Source organism: Carassius carassius, chromosome 6 (genome assembly GCF_963082965.1).
Source record: "Carassius carassius chromosome 6, fCarCar2.1, whole genome shotgun sequence".
In the NCBI taxonomy this organism is placed as follows: Eukaryota; Metazoa; Chordata; class Actinopteri; order Cypriniformes; family Cyprinidae; genus Carassius; species Carassius carassius.
The window spans coordinates 4,650,524-4,669,662 of NC_081760.1; the positions used below are offsets into that span (position 1 = coordinate 4,650,524).

The 19,139-nt window shown below is 36.0% G+C and overlaps 1 protein-coding gene across 1 annotated transcript in view; it reads right to left on the bottom strand.

The window, feature by feature from the left end:
* Positions 1 to 19,139, bottom strand: part of tusc3 (tumor suppressor candidate 3) — a 96,828-nt gene that overhangs the window by 57,366 nt on the left and 20,323 nt on the right. Inside the window, exons 2-6 of the mRNA XM_059552004.1 lie at positions 13,847 to 14,016; positions 11,424 to 11,541; positions 4,530 to 4,670; positions 1,443 to 1,583; positions 668 to 757 (exon numbers count right to left, since the gene is read on the bottom strand). Of these exons, the coding sequence (XP_059407987.1) occupies positions 668 to 757; positions 1,443 to 1,583; positions 4,530 to 4,670; positions 11,424 to 11,541; positions 13,847 to 14,016 (660 nt within the window). The remainder of the gene's footprint in view (positions 1 to 667; positions 758 to 1,442; positions 1,584 to 4,529; positions 4,671 to 11,423; positions 11,542 to 13,846; positions 14,017 to 19,139) is intronic.

Sequence of the window (19,139 nt, forward strand, 5' to 3'; positions counted from 1 at the left end):
TTTGTCAACCGCCATGACACTCACTGTGAGAAATGCTGCAAGCAGAGTGATACAAATGGTGAAATGGTTCCTGTGGCGATACTGGGTGAATATCTTATGGCTAAAAAGACCTTTCAGCCATTCAGATTCAAGTACCAGAAAGTTGTATAAATATATATATATTTTCCATTTCATAGATTGTTTTTTTTCTTTTCTGCCTTTTATTCATAGAAAGAGTGAGAGTTGAGCCACGAAGGGATGGGAATAGACTGAAGGAAAAGATGGTTAGATAGGGAAATGTCGAGCTGGATTCAAATTCATGTGGTCTGTGCAGAAATACTCATGCATATGCTCTATCCTCCAGGTCATGCAACTGACATTTTTTCATAGTTCTGTCGGACTCCATCCCACTGTTTGGGTGCCTGTTCTATTTACACCAAGTGCAATTTTTATTTTAGTTTTGAATGTAGACTACACCCTTTGTAGGAATTAATATTCCACAGGATTCACTGCCCAAGAATTGACTGGATAGGTCATACACCATGCAGAAGTTTCAGTTAGCAAAGCTTCATATGATGTATAGCCATTTAATGAATAGACACAAAGAAAGTCAACCAAGTCAGGAAAGGTTTAGATGAGTTGTGGGGCACATACAGGGCTCTGAGACAAGAAGGTGGGCAGCACTTACCACCTGACCATTTTGAGGGTTCTTGTGGGCATATGGAGGACCACGAATATGATTCCACATCTGACCTGAGGTCATGGCAAACACAACACACTGTGCAAAATAAAAAAAGAGAAAGAGATTGTAAGTATATTAGCTGAGTGATATGGTGATATGATGAAAATGACAAACAGACAGAATGAACAGGAAAGTTTGAATACATTCTTATAGCCTGCAAAAAAAAATAAAAATCCTTCACTCAAACTGCCCTTACAATCAGTATGGTGGATAACATACTTTATCCATCATAGAAGTAAAGGTCACCCACTTTGAGACTTTGGGGAATAACTATTGAAAGCCCAGGTCCTACAATTTACAGACAGCACAACACTTTAAATCACACTTTTATGCAAGACACAGCACATAATTTTGGCCTCAGGTGGTAAGAAGCACATTTGACTCTATGCCTTTAGTTTGTTTAGTCCCCTTGAGCTGTTTTCTTCTGTTTTTATTGCATCAACTTGGATTTAGATTCAATAAATTGGCATATTTTATGGCTTAAAACTATATAAATAATTTTAATCTAGGTTTACTCCACGGTTAGCTGATTTTACTTTATTAAAGGACCTTATAAAGCAATAGCAAAGTTGTTGAAGTTGTTGAATTGGTTGAACAGTTCTAGGGCCAGAGAGAGCTGACCACTGTACTGCTGCCAAAATATGCATTGCTATTTGATCTGGCCAGCTTTCAACTCAAGCAGTTTAATTTGAATTAGGGCTAAATAATGAACATTAGGCACCAGTGCAGCCATGGCCCAGCCAGTCTTGTTGTAGATGAACTCCAAGTTGTTTCTGCGCAGATATAGGAGCCCACCGACCAGAGACACCAGCAGAGCCAGAGCGATCGTACCAGAGTAGTTTGGTGGCCGGAACACCCGAATCTAGAAAAGGGGAAAAAAAATGAAAAAGTTTTTAACTTTTGACAGACACCTTACATTTGTGGGTGTACTCACACCAGGCTATTTGAACTGTGCCCAAAGCGTGTTTGACCCCCAAAGCATGGTTCAGTTGAGCTGGGATACAGTCGCATGCAGTGTGATCGCTAACTGCAGCGGAGCATGGAACAGCTACTATTTTGTGCACGCTGCTCATTATTATGACCGGAATAATCTCCTATTACTACTACTACAGTACACTTTCAATTAATTAAATTAAATCAAGTATATTAAGGTTTATAATAGGTCTAATTCTGACCTTATTGATGAATTGCTACACAGCATAAATTAGAAATTTATACATTTATTAGGCAGTCTATTATTGAAAGTGGTTTTCTCCCTGTTATCTTGTACATCATGCAAGCGTGCTCCGGCCCAGAAACTGGTATGTGCACGTTTATAAAAATAGGTAGGTTACTGTAAAAAAGGAAGATGACAATTGCAACCAGTTATGTCTCATCAAGAGCGACTACAAAAATAATGAAAAAATATCTATGAACCTCACTCCACTCTCAAAATGAAGAAGTTAACATTCATTTATTAAAACACTGCAATCTCAAGGGTAACCTTCACCATTTCGCAACAGTCACTGGCTGTCCGAAACATGGAAAATGATGCCAAAACGTCATTTAAAAAAAAAAAAAATGCTTTAAATCACTTGAATTTGTCCTAGATCGAAAGATATGTTATGGTCTGAATATCTGACTTTCAATGAATACTCTCCAGAGGAAGAAACTTCACTCAAAACCACTGCAGGTGAAGTCACTGACTGTCTGGGCAGTGAGGCAATTGCCTTAGGTTTCAGACAGTATCATTGTCTACTCAATGCATTCATTCCAGCAAAGGCTGATGGTCCCTCCCTTCCCTTTTAAACTCATTTTTTCGCCTTAGGCCAAAAGTAGACCCAGAGGGCTAGTAAGTCTAAGTTGCATTGGATGCCCAGGATTCTCTATTTATGAGTGGTGCGATGCGAGACCCAGAGGGTTGTAAACATGTTTAGTGCCTGTCGTTCAAGGCCTTAATGTTTCCTTTCAAAACGTGTACTACAGCCTCTACTGCTGCCTCCAAATCAGATCAGATCAATCTAGGATAAAAATGGCCGACTTCAATTCTGTCTACTGCAGGGAGTGAACAAGCAATTCTCCAATGTGCACGGGCTAGCCAACAAACACTAATAGCTAATTTGGCTAATGTTATGGTAATTAAAATAATAATGATAAACAAATATATATATACTGTATTTTCCGGACTATAAGTCGCACTTATTTTCATAGTTTGGCTGGTCCTGCGACTTATAGTCAGGTGCGACTTAATCAAAATTAATTTGACATGAACCAAGAGAAATGAACAAAGAGAAAACATTACCGTCTACAGCCTCTCGCTGCTGTAGACAGTAATGTTTTCTCTTGGTTCTTGGTTCTAAATAAATGCGACTTATAGTCCAGTGCGACTTATATATGTTTTTTCCTCGTCTTGACGTATTTTTGGACTGATGCGACTTATACTTAGGTGCGACTTAAAGTCCGAAAAATACGGTTTATATATACACATACATACATACATACATATAGATATTAAATTTGGATGCATTCATAATTTTTGCATTCACTCTTACTTTTTAATAGAATTCAGAGGAATAAGGCATGCATGTCATTGTAAAAAAGCTCAGGTTTTTCCTTTAGCCAGGATAAAGGAACAACGTTCAAAAAGCAAAGGGTTTCTGTGCCTCTACAGAAATGTGAATTGGAGATGAATCAAAGATAAAGAGTCCAACTACATGGAGGAAAGAGTGTAACTGACATACAGTATAACCTGTTCTGTAATCTACACAGCGCTTCTTAATCAGAGTGCTCCATCGGTGGAAAATCTGCCTTAAAAATAGCTTTTTCGACTTAACTCAACCCTTTCCCTAAAGGTGATGTATACCTTAAGTGACTTATTCAAAAGTATTAAAGTCGAAACCAAAATCTTAATAAGGCAGCTGAATTAGTGCCAGTGCTCCAAGGCAGTCGTCTGTAAACGCATTAGGGTGCCAGAGATATTTTTCAATGAGAGTTTCTCTGGATGGAAAATCTATGTTAACATGATGGGGAAATCAGATGTTATCTGTCTCCATTTCCTGGAGACCCCATATCTGGGTCTGCTTTCACATTAAAAGCATCACTCAGTTAGTGAAACCCTCACTGATTTTTTTTTAATTTTCTATAAGAAATACACTGACATATAACTTGATTTACCAAGCAAGTAGGCAGAAGTTCCATAAGAACAAAACAAAGCAAGGATTACAAAAGCAGACACTGTAATCGTTGAAAGCGCAGAAGAAATCCTTTATTAAAATTCATTCAGTGTTTATATTTGTCTTGAGGGATGTCAGACACATAATTATACTTTCAAGCTTTTTGGCATCAACTACGCAAACAGCTTTATCAAAATATTTCTTCAATGTCTCGAGGTAATAAAGAGGTTGCATTTTCAAGATGAATGTCAAAAAGTGTACTGAGATTAATTTTGTGCTATGTTGCTCCTAAAAGCTGCTTCTCAAACATTCACTAAGCAGAAAAAATAAATAACAATAATTTTCATAAAATGGCTTTTCAGGCATCAGGCAAAAGATACAATTATACAGCTCACAAATAAATGTGTCTGTAAAGCAGGAGAATCGTAATACTTATTATCAAATGTTGAAAACTCTTAAATATTTCTGTGGAAATCAGGGTTCTGTGATGAAAGGAAAGTTAAAAATGTATTCAGAATAGAAATCTGTAACATTGTAAATGTATTTACTGTCACTTTTGAACAACTGAATGTGTCTTTGGGGAAACAAGTAAAAAAACTTACTGACCCCGTAGTGGTGGAGCAATAGATAGTGTTGCATAAATTCAACAGAAGTACCTGCACATCAGTACGGTCTGCGATCCACTTGGCCAGTTGCTCAGAGGCAAAGCCAATCCGCTGCAGGTCAAAGGTGTCTGCTCTCTTCGGCTTCCCTTTGGCCGGGAAATGCATGAAGGTGGGTGCAGAGTTCATGTTCAACTGGAGAAGAGAAAGGAAATGCAGAACATATGAGAAAGAAAATAAGAAGAAAGCATACGAGGCAAAGAGAGGGGAGGGGAATGATGAACAGCAGAGAAACAAGAGTACAAAACCATTAATATCTGCTAATAAATCAATAAAGCAGCAGGAACAGTGTTATGTGTATTAGAGAGATTTCTTTTAATAAGGAGACAGGAGCAATTGAAGAGCCTCCAGAGGGAGGTAAATTACCCATCACAAGAATGAATGTCTGAAGGGCCAGAGAAAGAGACAGAGAGAGAACAACAGGAAGAAATAATAAAATGATAGACTTAAAAGCAGACAGTTGAAATTGTCATTTTTTTTTTTGACCTCATGCTGTTCCAACTAGGGATGTGCACAAATACATGAAAACTCTGAAGTGACAGCAATCACTGATCACAAAAACAAAGCACCTCATTCTCAATTTTGTGGTCGGTTAGAGTGTCCTTTTTGATGATACCTTGCAATCCAAAGTATATGCAATTTGGATCAATAATATTTAAGCAATGTTTACTATGGAAAGGATTACACATTCCCCCTGCAAGGATTTCGCAATTCTATGACTGCAGAATCGGACGGAAATTCAAACAAAATCTGCATTAATTGTGGCAGTTTGCAATTTTGTTCTATTTCTGTAATTTTTTCAGCAAAATTCATTAACCTGAGAAGAGGGAAAGATATATCAGCAAATAAAAATCCACAATTTAGAGACATAACAAATGAATCAATACATGTTCAACCGTACTGCCGCTGTATTGCAGTGAATTCCATTTACCAGGACCAGGATCACAATTTCACTAATTATGTACAAAAATATTTACAGGAAATAACTGTACTCCTACTGTGACTAACACAAATTAGCTAAGTACATCATGATTATTGGGTTTCATTGAAAAAAAATCACGAAAAAGTCCTGCGAAATGCTGGTGGGGCCATCCTTAAAAATATTCTTGTTTGCCGTAACCCGACCAACCCTGTCAATTTAGGACCGACTCAAATTTTTTTTTGCTTATAGTCCGACCGACTTGCCGGTTGTAAATTTGCGTTTAGACCGACCAATTTTTTTTTTACTCTTCAAACAACTAATACAAAAGCAATAAAATACTATTAATTATATTTTAGTAAGTATTGTAAATATATAAATTACCTAGGCCTACATACAAATGAAGTCTAAGTTCTTTCTTTTAAAAGAAAACCCGTGACATCATCATGTTTACACTATTGGTTAACGGATGGCCTGTGCGTTCGCTTTGTCTCATATTCTCATTAACTGTCAGAGTCAACGGTTCGCACTTGGTAATGATGGCTGCGGGTGCAGTAAACAAAATGTTTGCGGTCACTGTTCAAAGTCATACAGGTTCGGGCACTATAATACATCTAAAAACTTCATTAAAACAGCTCGACATCGCTTTAACTTGGCACAAAGTTCTGGAAAAACTGTGCCCAGATCTTTTCCCATCACTTCTCTCGTCTAGTCTAACTGTCTAACCGTGTAGACTGTCACTTTATGTCCGAAAATCTATTGCACCAATCGATTGGACCAACCAACACAAGTTTCGAAAACGAAAATAGGAAATTGATTTTAACGGCATTCTCTCGGAGCGCGTCCAGGTTTTTTTTTTTGGAGCACGTCCAGGTTTTTTTTTTTTCAGGCATCAAACAGCAACTGCAGCTTCGGACACACACACATAACAGCAAATAATAATTCTGCACAATGTTTCTCTTTTTATAACAGAAATTTGAATTCTGCCGGTATTCACACAGTCTCATGCATACAGATAAAGATTCGGACTAGAATTGCCTACGTATGCAATTTTTTGGTGTTGTTGACATTTCTAATCGTAAACACAGCCATGTTGAAGCCTGCAGTAAATGTTTTCTATTGTTATGGCAGTCCGTTCTGCTTATTGTTTTTCGAGAATGTTGCACTCCTGTTTGTCATTGTGCACGAAACTTCACGGCAATAAATCATCAGAAATATTGGTCTTTCCCAATATATTGAATCTTTCCATTCGTCCTGCCTGTTGTCCGTGGATTTACCTATATTTGGTGTTATTTGCCGTATAAAACGTATCACCATCACCAAAATGTTACTTTTTTTAAAGATTTTGAGACATTTTTGCTTTTCTGTAAATAACTGTTTTAACTTTACACACAGCCTAAATATAACAACATGTATGGAGTGAGATATTGAAAGGTTTGAATGAATAAAATCAAACTCTCAGAAAAAAGGCACAAAGGGTACTAATATGCCATTTAGGTTTAAATAAGGTACAACGATGTACCTTTTAGCTTTTGTATCTTAGGGTGCCACCCCAGTGACAGCTTCATCATTTTTTTTTTTCTGAGAGTGCAGTTCCAATTAGTGTTGGGTGATATGGTCATTTTTCAAATCGTCATATCATCAGCCCGTGAGATCGCTCTACACAACATTATCGTGCATGGTTGGAGCAAGAGAGAGACTCTTTGTTCTCTTTGGTCATAGCATAACTATTTGGTGTTTTAAATTGCGCAGGTGCGCGAGAGAGAACCTATGGAATCACCAATAATCAGAAAAATATGCTTTCAAACATAGTGATAAACTAACGTTAAATATAAAAATACTGTATTTAAAACAGCTAGTTCATATATAGTAGGACGCAACTGTCATAACGTGCATCCTGTGACAAATTTGCCATATCTGCGCACGGAAGTTATCAGTCTAAATGTTCTGCAAAATCAGTCAACGGTGAAAATCAATAGTAGATTTAATTTAAAGTCCAACAGTTTAACACTAATATTGTACATAAATGAACATGTTAAATATAAAGCATTTAAAACAGGTAAGTTCATATATTTGGAGTAAAGTTCAACTGAACCGATGCATCAGTCATACAGCGCTCTGGACCGTGACAAGAATGAGATGCATTCTAACATAACTGTGGCATTAAACTCAGTTAGTGAGGGCTCGTTTAAAATATTGTATTGTGTGTGTGTGTGTGTGTGTGTGTGTGTGTGTGTGTGTGTGTAATGCGGTGCTGAAGTGAAATAGCTGGGCAGTTTGATAGCCGAATTATAATAGGCCGCCCAATAAAAATAATAATAATTATCATTATTATAATTTATATATTAATAAGAGAATGAGCTTAATATCATCTTGACTATCGACGGAGACATCTGCTATTGTCGATATAGCTGAGAATCGTTGATACACAATACTATAGTCTATCGGCACAACCTTAGTTCCAATCCTGTATATTCTTTCTTCTGTGAAAAACTAAAATGTCAGGCATCTTTCTGGGCTATTACATAAACGGATGGTAATGTATACTTCCAAGCTCCAAAAAGAGCAAAACATTAATAATAATAAAAAAATATTAATAAAATAAATTGAGTAGTGTGTACGTACTATTGATATTCATTTAATTGCATATAATTTCAAACACGGGGAGAAATCATGTAATCGCTGGTGATGAAATAGTCTCTAAAAACACAGGGGAATGTTATTAACCAGCATCTCTAACACACATCTGTTTATTAGCATACTAATGGACTGACTAATACTGCTGTCCCCATGTTCCAGATGAAAACACATCAAATCAACATTAACCCACATGTCCTCCAAGAAATGGGTTTGGTGCGGGTGAAGAGAAGCCATTCAAGTTTTCCAGGATGTTTTGGCTGCGGCATGCTAGATTTGAGCAAAGCTATTTATTCTGGACCTAAAAAACGAAGGACGGTAAAACAATATGATTTTACCCTCCAAGGCTGAATAATACTGAATAATAAATTATATTACATTTCAAATATTAAAATATGCCACATATTCCAGTTACTTTATGAAGCTTAAATTACTTTAATAAAAAACAAAAATATTTTAAACTGCCTAAATGAGTTTCCTCTATGTTTGATTATCAGCTAAGAGCATGAAGCATTTCCCTACACAAATTTGCAACTCAGTTTAGTTTTTTAGTTTTTGTATGCATGAAGCAAAATACATTATGCATATGCTTGTTTGCACAGTTTTTGGAAGTGTATATGCATATGAAGAGAACTGAATGAACTAAGGCTTGGAACACAATAGACGCTTTACAAATCTTAGCCGATTTTAAGACCATGAGAGATCGAAGACCTGAAGATGGTTTCAACCATTTCACAGTGATTTCACAGTGACACGAGATCTCATGGAGACTCGCAAGATCATACAGTATGTGACTAGAGAAAAAAAAACACATGGAAAACACCTATCCCCCCAAGACTCCACTAAACTAGTGTACTACTATGTAGTTAATGCATTTATCTACATCCACTTATTGTTACACTAACAATGTTGAACTACTACTATATTCAATCACTCTTATAAATGCAAAAATAAATAATAAAAATGAAATAAATGTGGATACAAATCTTAGATTCATCTTAGTTTTTAATGAACCCAAATGAAAGAATGCATTGAGAAAACTAAAGAAATCAATGTCAGTAGTACTAATCTAACTGATGACTTTTACCCCAGATACTGCTCTGTAGGCATCTATATGCACAAGGATACATAAGTTCATGATAAAGCTTCTTTCATAACTCTTTAGTGTGCAAATTGCAGTAGAATAGCTTCGTATCAGCATGCTTTAAATTAATGTGCATGTTCTGTGTCATAAAGATTTTCTTCTCTATAATTTGCTTCTGAGAAGTGTGACATTCCATTATATCGAAAATAGACAGGGAGCTATTTTCCATTTGATTTTTCTTGCTGCTTTTTAAAATGTAATTCCTGAAGTTGTCAGGCTCTGACAAATTAGAAGTTGAGACCATTTGCGCATGCATGTGGAAGACCAGATCTGTGTATAGCCAAAAGAATGCAACCAAGTAAATGTGGTCAGGAAACACTTGTCTTTTCTGAAAATGGTTTGATTTTATTTAAATTATACACTAATTTTGTACGGTTATTCTTAATGATGCACCGTGAATAAGGTCCCAATACGTTTTCACCTTTTGATTCCATTGCTTTTTACAGTCGTGAAGAACAATTTCTAGCTGATGAAATATGTTATACATGATTAAATTTCACTATAATAATTTCCATACCTTTTCAAGGCCAGGCTATTTGTAGTTTAAAGAAAGAAAGAATTAATTAATTAATATAATTATTGTTGTTTATATTATTAAAATAAAAGAATACATATGAAATAGTAATAATAATAATAATAATAATTATTATTATTATTATTACTATTATTATTATTATTTCATATGTATTATTTTATTATTATTATATAGATTTTATTTTAATAATAATCTTAGAAGAACCATAATTTGGACCAAATTAATTTGAAATGTTTAAGCAACAGTGGAATATATTTACAATAGTCAAGACATGTTTTCCACCAGGCCCGAATTGGCTAATCGGGAGCACGCATTTTTTTTTTGGCTGCGAGGGCCGTTATTGTCATGGCACTGGTTGAAATATATATATAAATATATTATATATTATTATTATTTTACCGCAGCCCCACTCTTTTTATTTATTATTTTACCACCGTGCCACGTTGGAAGTTGCTCAAAATAAAAAATGTGAGATAAAAATGGATAACAGAAAGCGCAAACGCGGCGCTGAAAAGTCCAGAATAAATAAGAAGAAAGCTTTGGAAACTGACGAGGACAAAAATGTTCTAAGCTGAGCACATTCTTCCTAAAAAAAAACAAATGGAGACGATGAGGCCGGTAAGTAAGCTAACGTTAAGGTAGTTAGTAGATGTTCAAGATGCTAGCAACATTGCAAAACAACGTTGCCTGCAAACCACCGCTCATGTATCAAACTTTTTCTTGTAGCTCTTCAGCAGCAGCCGCCTCTAGTCCAGTTTGCTGCTAACAGTGAAGAGCAAGGAAGGCCCAGTAACGTTACCAAGCTCCAGTCATGAGCCCAACACACCAGAATGGGCAGGTAGGATTGTCATTCAGAAGAACTATTAGTAATGAAGAGCCCTGCTCAATGAAAAATGCCTTGAGATAATTAATGATACCTGATGATTCAGCAATACATTAATGCAACTGAGATGATACTGTCTTTAGAAAGTGCAATACATTTTATTTTAATCTTTATTTTTTATTTTGTTTTATATATTTGTTTTTATTCGATTTTTTTTTTCTTTATTTCAATGTTTGGATATTTATGAATATTAAATCTTAAAGAAAAGAGATTCTTACACTATCCTGTTATTTACTGTTCTAATAAATCTTCACTGTGAAGCAAAACTTAGGCTATTGTTTTTGCACTGAATTGGAAATGATGATGTTTTTAAAAATACAATGAATTACAAGGCTGTAGGGAATTATATTCTGAGGTTTTAATTACATTATTTTAATATAGTCAGTTGTGAACTAAAGTGGGCCAGTCGAAGGCATGAAACTCCAGGGCTGAAAATGAGTTCCAATCCGGCCCTGTTTTCCACTAATTGTGAGAAAAAGTTTTAAGTAATTAAAATATGCAGTAATTGCATATACATCAAGAATATTAATAAACAACTCTATATACACACACAAATTAAATGTTCAAAGAATCTATCTTTTTTTTTTTTTTTTCAAAAAGAAAAATTGAATACATTTTAAAACTTTTAAGGAATCAAGTATAAGCCTGGAAATCACAACTGTAAAACTTTCTGATATTTCAAGTAGGGCCCTCTGCATCAAGCAAATGGCTTGGCGGACCAGACAAATGAATGTGAATCAAAGATAAAGACAGAGTTGCTGAATGTTTACCTGTTGAAAGACATCAGCTCCTTCATCATAATCCACCACCGTGAAGAACAGTTTGTTAGAGAAGGCAGAAGAGTATCGCCAGGAGTTAGCCAGAACCTGATATTCCTCATTAGCTTGCCTGTAAGGGGGAGACATTTTCAGAAGCAGAAATACAGGTCACTCATTACAAGAAAACTAGCAAACTAAAATAATCCAACAAGAAGAACTTAATTACAGGAGTGTCATCTCACTGTTAGTTATTATAGTGATTGCTGGTTATTCCACACTGTGTTGACAGCATAAAAAACATAAAAAAACAAGAGGGACAAAAGAAAGAGACAACACTGTTAATTAGGTATCCATCCTTCCGCAGATGCAACAAAGATGTCCACCTGCCACTTCCTGTAAAATGTAACTGTGATGTCCACCATCGATAGATAAATAAATAAATAGGGACTAGGGAAAAATGGCATTTAATGGACACCTTTGGGGAAATGCACAGCACTGACTCTGTATTTGGAACGATATATTAAAAAGAACATTATAAAACACCTGATATTAAACAAAAAAATGGCAAAACATTTACATGTTGCGATGCAGTGTGAAGCTTCCTTAAAGCATTAGTTAAAAAATTCCTGATCATTTTAATTTACTCACCCCCATTTCATCCAAGATGTTCATGTCTTTAGTGTTCAGTCACAAAGAAATGAAAACGTTCCAGGATTTTTTTTCCATATAATGGACTTTAATAGTGGCCATATTTGTTTTTTTTAAGAAAATTACAGATTGTTTCGCTAGATAAGACCCTTTTTCCTCGGCTGACCTTCAGCCCATTGGCCACCATTGAAGTCCATTATATGGAGAAAAATCCTGGAATGTTTTCCCCCAAAAACCTTAATTTCTTTGTGACTGAAGAAAGAAAACAAACGTCTTGGATTCCATGGGGGTGAGTAAATTATCAGGAAATTTTTATTCTGGAAGAATACTAATCCTTTAATAGCGGCATTTTCTGTACTCCAAAAATTACATTTAAGACCCCACCCCCCCATGCTATTTAAGATATTTAAAGCTTTCAATTCAGAAAAGTGCATTTATGACAATTTTAACTTTTTAAGGACCCTTGGACAACATGTAGGAAGTGATTCAGTGAAGCTGAATGATTTAAGGAAGATTTTTTTTTAAATATAGAGCCTCACACACCTGAATCATGCATAGGTGTATTGGATAAGTCAAAAACACAAATGTATTAACAATTCCTCAGGCTAAAGAGGGTCGATTGACCGAAACCTTGGTAATAAAATGTAATAATGCAAGTTTGAGTAGTGTGTACCGTAGAATTAAAAAAAATTCTTCGAGTTTAAAGATCATTTAATTAAGATTGCTTCCATTGTCCTTATTTGTTAGTTGCTTTGGATAAAAGCATCTGCTAAATTTAAATGTAATGTAAAATTAAGACTTCTATGGAAGCTTGTTTTCACCACAGAAAAAAGGTTACAATTTTCTCAATTGTAAGATATAAACCAGCAAATCCGCGATGAAGAAAAACAAAACAAAAAAATAAATAAACAAAATGAGGTTCATAAATGTGAGATAAAAAGCAGCAGGTACCTATTTTATTGCCTTTCCTGTGGTCATTTTTTTTAATTAAAAAAACAACAGCAAATTCAGTATAGCTGTAGTGAAAATGCTATAGTGGGAATAAATTTAAAGAACTTTACAGAGAGAGTTTTCTAACAGCTAAAGATATACAGTAGATAGACTAGTCAAATAGTCAACCACTGTTATCCATACCTACAGTATTAAGGACAAATTAATGTATAGGAAGAAATAAAACTATTAACTGGGTGTGAGAAAAACAGGGACAGATATGGAGAGCAAATAAGGAGGAAAAAATTAGAATATACATAAACATGTGATTTAAGTAGACAGCAGATAATTAAAAAAAGCATTAGGGGTCACGTTGTCGCGATAGGGTGACTGGGTGTTTAAAGGTCTATCTGCTTTAAATGAACTTCCTCTATTTTGGTAGCACACATGACTGTTCCACTCCGTTATCTTTATTCAATGAAGCTGGTTGATGATGTCTGAGAATTCTGAATAGGACTAGTTCACTCTCTGAGGCTTAATATTCAGCTGAGTAATACGACTGTACGAGCACGGAGTCATTTTACCCGGCGATTGAAGGATAATGAGGGGAGAGATGGATGTGAGGTGAGTGGATGGAGGCTAAGTAGCTGTCGTGGGATAAATAGATTGGAATGATGCCTGGGGTGGGGGATGCTTGGGAATAGACAGATGTACAAGGTTTTCTGGTGGTGCTCTGGGGCAGATCAAATCTTTATCTATGACTGTCTTTACACCTAGTATCATAATTTTACTTCAGTAAATACAGCATTACTGTATACCTGTGGACAGACACTAAAAGATGAATGTGCGTGTCTCACCTGCAGACGGAACATTGTCTCTGGGGTTGTAGTGCGGTGAACATCACAATGACAGAATAGTTCCGAGGTGGAGCCTTAACATACCTCCGGAACTTATCACCGTTCATACGGATCACAGAACGACGAGAACTCCACTCCATCATTTGCTCCACCTTCTCTGCCAACATGTTCTAGAAGAAACAGATAGGGATATCGAAAAAGATAGAGTTGTATATGGTTCCGATATTAAGAATCTTTGCAAACTTTCTGTAACACTAACATAAAAAACACAAAAATAAATAAATAAAAAAAAACATTAGCCATGATAAGCAACTTATCCTTCATAAAAATCTAACAACAACAAAAAACTATTAATAGTGACTTCAGGTTTTAAAATTTGGTTTAATTTTTCATTGTTTGTTGATCACTAGATACAGAATATCAGTGGTTAAAAAAAAAAAAAAGATACTGGTATCGGTATCGGGCCGATACTGCACTACTGTACTCATACTCGTATTCGTAAAAATGACCCCATACCAAAAGCCGATACCCACAGAGCATGTGAAAAGAGCTGTGTCCAGAAAAAGAAACACTGACAACAGAACAACAAAGAGTAGAATGGAGTTATTAGAGATTAATGACATATATTAAGTACATATAAGCAATTAATATAATGGTAAACATTCAATATACACGCCTGTATAGCGGATGTGTATGAGCTGATAAGCAGAGCGCGTTAAGTGGATTGAGCGTGCGGCGGCACAGATGCGCGAGCTTGTCGAGTGAATATCAGATATCACAGACAAACTGGAAAGTTTGTAGTTCGGTCCGATATTTCAAAAACAAGAAAGCAAAACAGTGCACAATTTACTAAAGTTATTAGACAGTAAGGAGAGTGAGAGATGTGTGTGTGTGTGAGAAGGAGAGCGCGAGACTTTTGTACTGACATTTGTATGAAATTACACATGCTGTGAAAATACAGATATCGTGAGTACCAAAAATTAAAGTATCGGTATCGGGCTCGTTCTGAAAAAAAAAAAAAGAGGTATCGGTGCATCCCTATCAACAAAGGACAATTTAAAATTTATATATGGATAATTTGTATAATTATTTAATTTCCAGTAATTATTATATAGAAATTTCTTGAACATGAAGAAATTAGCAAGTAGGCTGAATGAGAAGGCAGAAAGTGAGCATACCATAGACTTATATTAAGAGCACACCACATAAAACTAGACCTCAGTTTCGTCATTATATTAATAACAAGGAAAGAGAACAGGTGTGACACTCTTTACTTCTCTCCTTCAAAACATTCTGTTTTCATTCTTGCACACAGGTGTGGAAATCTAAGAATTCCAAAGAAATCAAATGATCAAAGCTGATTTAGGTTGTTTATTTAGTAACATTTGGAATATTTAATTCTTTGGAATAACACACACACTGGGCCGTTAACAATAACACCACAAACATGCATTAAGAAAATTATATTGCATATTATTCCATGTCACAGTGAAATTAAATTGCAAGAACCAGATAGCACTAATGAACAACATGCACTTTGTAATTAAATTGTTGGAAAGCATACAAAAGGTAATGCTATTTTAATGTAAAATAAATTGACATGTAATAAGTATTACGTGAAAGTGAAAGTGATGTGTGGCCAAGCATGGTGTCCAATACTTGTAATTTGTTCTCTGCATTTTTCCCATCCAAGTGTGCACACACAGCAGTGAGTAGTTAACACACACACACACACACACACACACACACACATGCACCGTGAACACACACCTGGAGCATTAAGTCCTAAAGTCGTAAGGCTCATGACTGAGTACACAAAAAAAAGTTGTTAAACCATTTTCTTTAGTATATTCATATTTTATTAATTCAATACGTCTCAAATTAACCAGTAATAAAATTTTCAAACTTTAGCACAGGTACAGCAGAAGACCCACACACTATCACCTAACTGTACTATAGCCTCTTCGACCCAATGCCTTGTTTCTTCTCTCTTGTTCTGATCTTCTCTCTCTTTCTCCTCCCTCCCTCCCTCTTTCTTTTCATCAGCAATAATTTGTCCTTTTATATATTTCTGTTCTGCTTTTTTCCTGCCATATTTGACAATATGTCAGATGTTCTGGCTCTGGGTACTCATTTGTTTAAAAGGATGATCAGAGTTTTGACTGCGTGTAAACTCAAGGGAACGTTGCATTATTTAGCTGCATTTGTTGTGGATTGGACGAGTCTGACAGAAAGGAGGCAATTGATGGCTCTGTCAGTGAGCCCAAATTGAAACATTGTGCGGAGGTCACCCCAGGCTTGACAAGATAGATGTTTGTTAGCATTGGAAAGGAAGCAGGAAAAAAGAGCTTCTTTTAAAGCTTATTCATGCAGTTCAACCTCTTCTTGCACCCTCCTCTGTTTTTCTACAAAGTAACGCAAGTGGTGGTGGTGTGTGTAATGTAATGGAAACATATGACTTTTAAAACAAACAGAGCAATACTCTTGTCCCAGATTATTATACTATACCCCTTTTATTATACTAGAGGCTGTGACACAACAAGCCAAATAACTTGTGTTGATGAAAGCAGACTCTGTCCCACTGCATCCCTGTGTTGGGCCCAATAGACTACAGTCAATGGCCAGCTGGGATGTACATTCTGTGCCCGTGTAACCCAGTCCCTAGTGTGCTTTAAATTAGGAGAGTGAGGTGCACCTGCACAGCTCTTACTAGCAGACCACTGTTACACTTGCGTGAGAGGAAAAAATAAAAATAATATTAGCAGGTGGCCATATACGTCATTCAAAATAACTAAACCAGAACTAGGACTGCAGATATGCATTTGATATACATGGTTGATGAAAAAAAAGTAGTGCTCGTGCGGAGCACACACACTGATCCGAACATGTAATTTCCCTTCCTGTCTCTTTTGTGAGCTTGTCAGTCTCTCTAGGAAAATGAGGAAAAAAGGGTTTCCACCCACAATGTCCAAACAGCTCGGCTGTCAGTTTAGCTGTCAATCAGACTGGCATTAATGACGTGCAATGCTGACCATGATGTGTGGGACCAGCCGAGCGTAGAGAAAAAGAGGAACACGGTCCAAACTACAAAAATGAAACCGAGCCCATTTCCTTACGTTTGATTCTAATAATCTATTTTCTTATCTTCCTTCGTTCTATTCTTCCTGCATTTATTTCTCTTGACCAAAAGACTACAACCCAAATCAACAACTATATCCTTGTTTCCCAAAACAGAAACAGCCAGCAGTGTCTAAAGAATGAATGTATTTTAATCATCTCCCGTCTCGCTTTCTCCAGCACACCTTCAGCAGGTGCTTTGTTTAGGTAATGTGATGGATGTTGTTGACAGCTCATCCCTAAGGTGGGCCCTGCTGAAGGAGACAAAGCACATTGTCTATCCTCTGAATTGTGTGCCTATGTGTGTGTGTCACATGAAGACTAAGATTCTATAAAATACAGACTGAATTCTTCAAAAAATACCCGGCTGAGGCATCTTTTTTAGAGTTGATTATCATAAAAACTGTATATTTGGGAACCTTGCAGGCAGATATTTCAGAGAAATGTGGAATTTCAGTCATTTTATTTGAAATTCAAAGTGGTGCACATCTTCACTGCCCACAAAAAAAAAAAAAAAAAAAATGTATATATATATATATATATATATATATATATATAAATTGTGTGTATATATATATATACTGTGGGGGCTGGTTTTCATCTGGAGGGACTGGGCATCTCATTAAAACACAAGAATGGATGGTGTAAAATAAAGAAAAATACTGCACATGGAAGAAACATTTTCTCAGATTTTAGGGCAAATTAACTCAGAAGTAGCTAGGGTTGCTTATCGTTTGAATTTTATCGATTTCGATTCTGATTCCGATTCGATTCTGCTTATCGATTCCGATTCTTATCGATTCCTAGTTTCGATTTCAATAGGATAAAAATCCAATATATATATAAAAAAAATTTGTCCAACATTTCAGATGTCAAACATGTATTTTGTCTTTTTACAAAGCATTCTGTTACAGCTGAATAACATGAGCAAAAATCTGCAGCCTACAAAACAATGCAAGAGGAATTTTGCCTGTTCATAATTGACCAATTGTCTTTAATTTAAAGGGTAACAAATAAAATAAAACAAAAGCGTGCAATAAAAAAAATAATCAATACATTTAATAGCAATAAAATGCAAGGAATAACAAATTCTACCTTGTAATTAATGCACTTTGGATAACAGTCTCTACTAAATTAATAAAAATATGTCCTTGGTACACCTGACATATCACCAGACAGCAACACAAAAACACACATACTCAGTCTGACACATCCCAAACAGGTCAGAAAGAAAAATTCCAGCTCATTTTCAAAAAGCTTTTTTAGCTGACTGAATGTTCCCACACCCTATCGGCATTCTGACACAGGACATTTAGAAAAAGCTACTCATGCCACAACAAAGGCCTTGTGTCCTGACAGGTGGTGTTGCCACAGGACCAGACAAGCTTCGGGATTACAGCGAGGCTAATTGTTGCTACTGTGACTTCTTCTATAAGCGCTGTCAAGACGGACTGCTGGAGTGAGATAAGAGGGAGACAATGTGGGGTGCAGACTGAGAAGCTGAGAGAAATAATCTTTAACTGTCACTACCTACACCTGCCTCTGATATAAGACATTGCCCATGATCCCGTTCACTTTCACACCCACCAAAAAAAAAAAAGACAGAGAGAGAGAGAGCTTGCTGGAGAAAATGTGGCAAATACATGTCCTCCGGTACATTAACCCTTGTTCTGTGCTGAGAATCTTTTACCTAATTTTACCTCAATTTGGAGCGTACCAACAATGCTCTCTTATTTTTATTTATTTATTTTTTAGTGAGTGGGGGAAGCGGTTATAACTGGTGTGAGCCAGTAACTCGGTTATAGTCCAATATAACTCGGTTATAGTCCAATGTGAGAACATAACATTTTGGGGGGAAAAGATGGCCAGAAATGACCAGAACACAACATTAATGGATTAAAAAGGAAGACTGAGGTGTTCAATACACTGTAGCATAAGCACTGTTTTACCTGGGTGAATACACCAAGAAACTGGCATATCATGTGGAAACCACATGTTGACCACATGTGAACATTTTAACACTTTTTCACATTGGGCCACAAAGTGGCTTCTTCTAAAGCAAACATGTTCACATAATGTTTTGTAATTTATGTGTATGTGAGAGTGTATTTGTAACTGAATGTTTGAGGAATGAATGGTGTGGTAATTTAAATGCTTTTTAGGGGTAAATGTATTA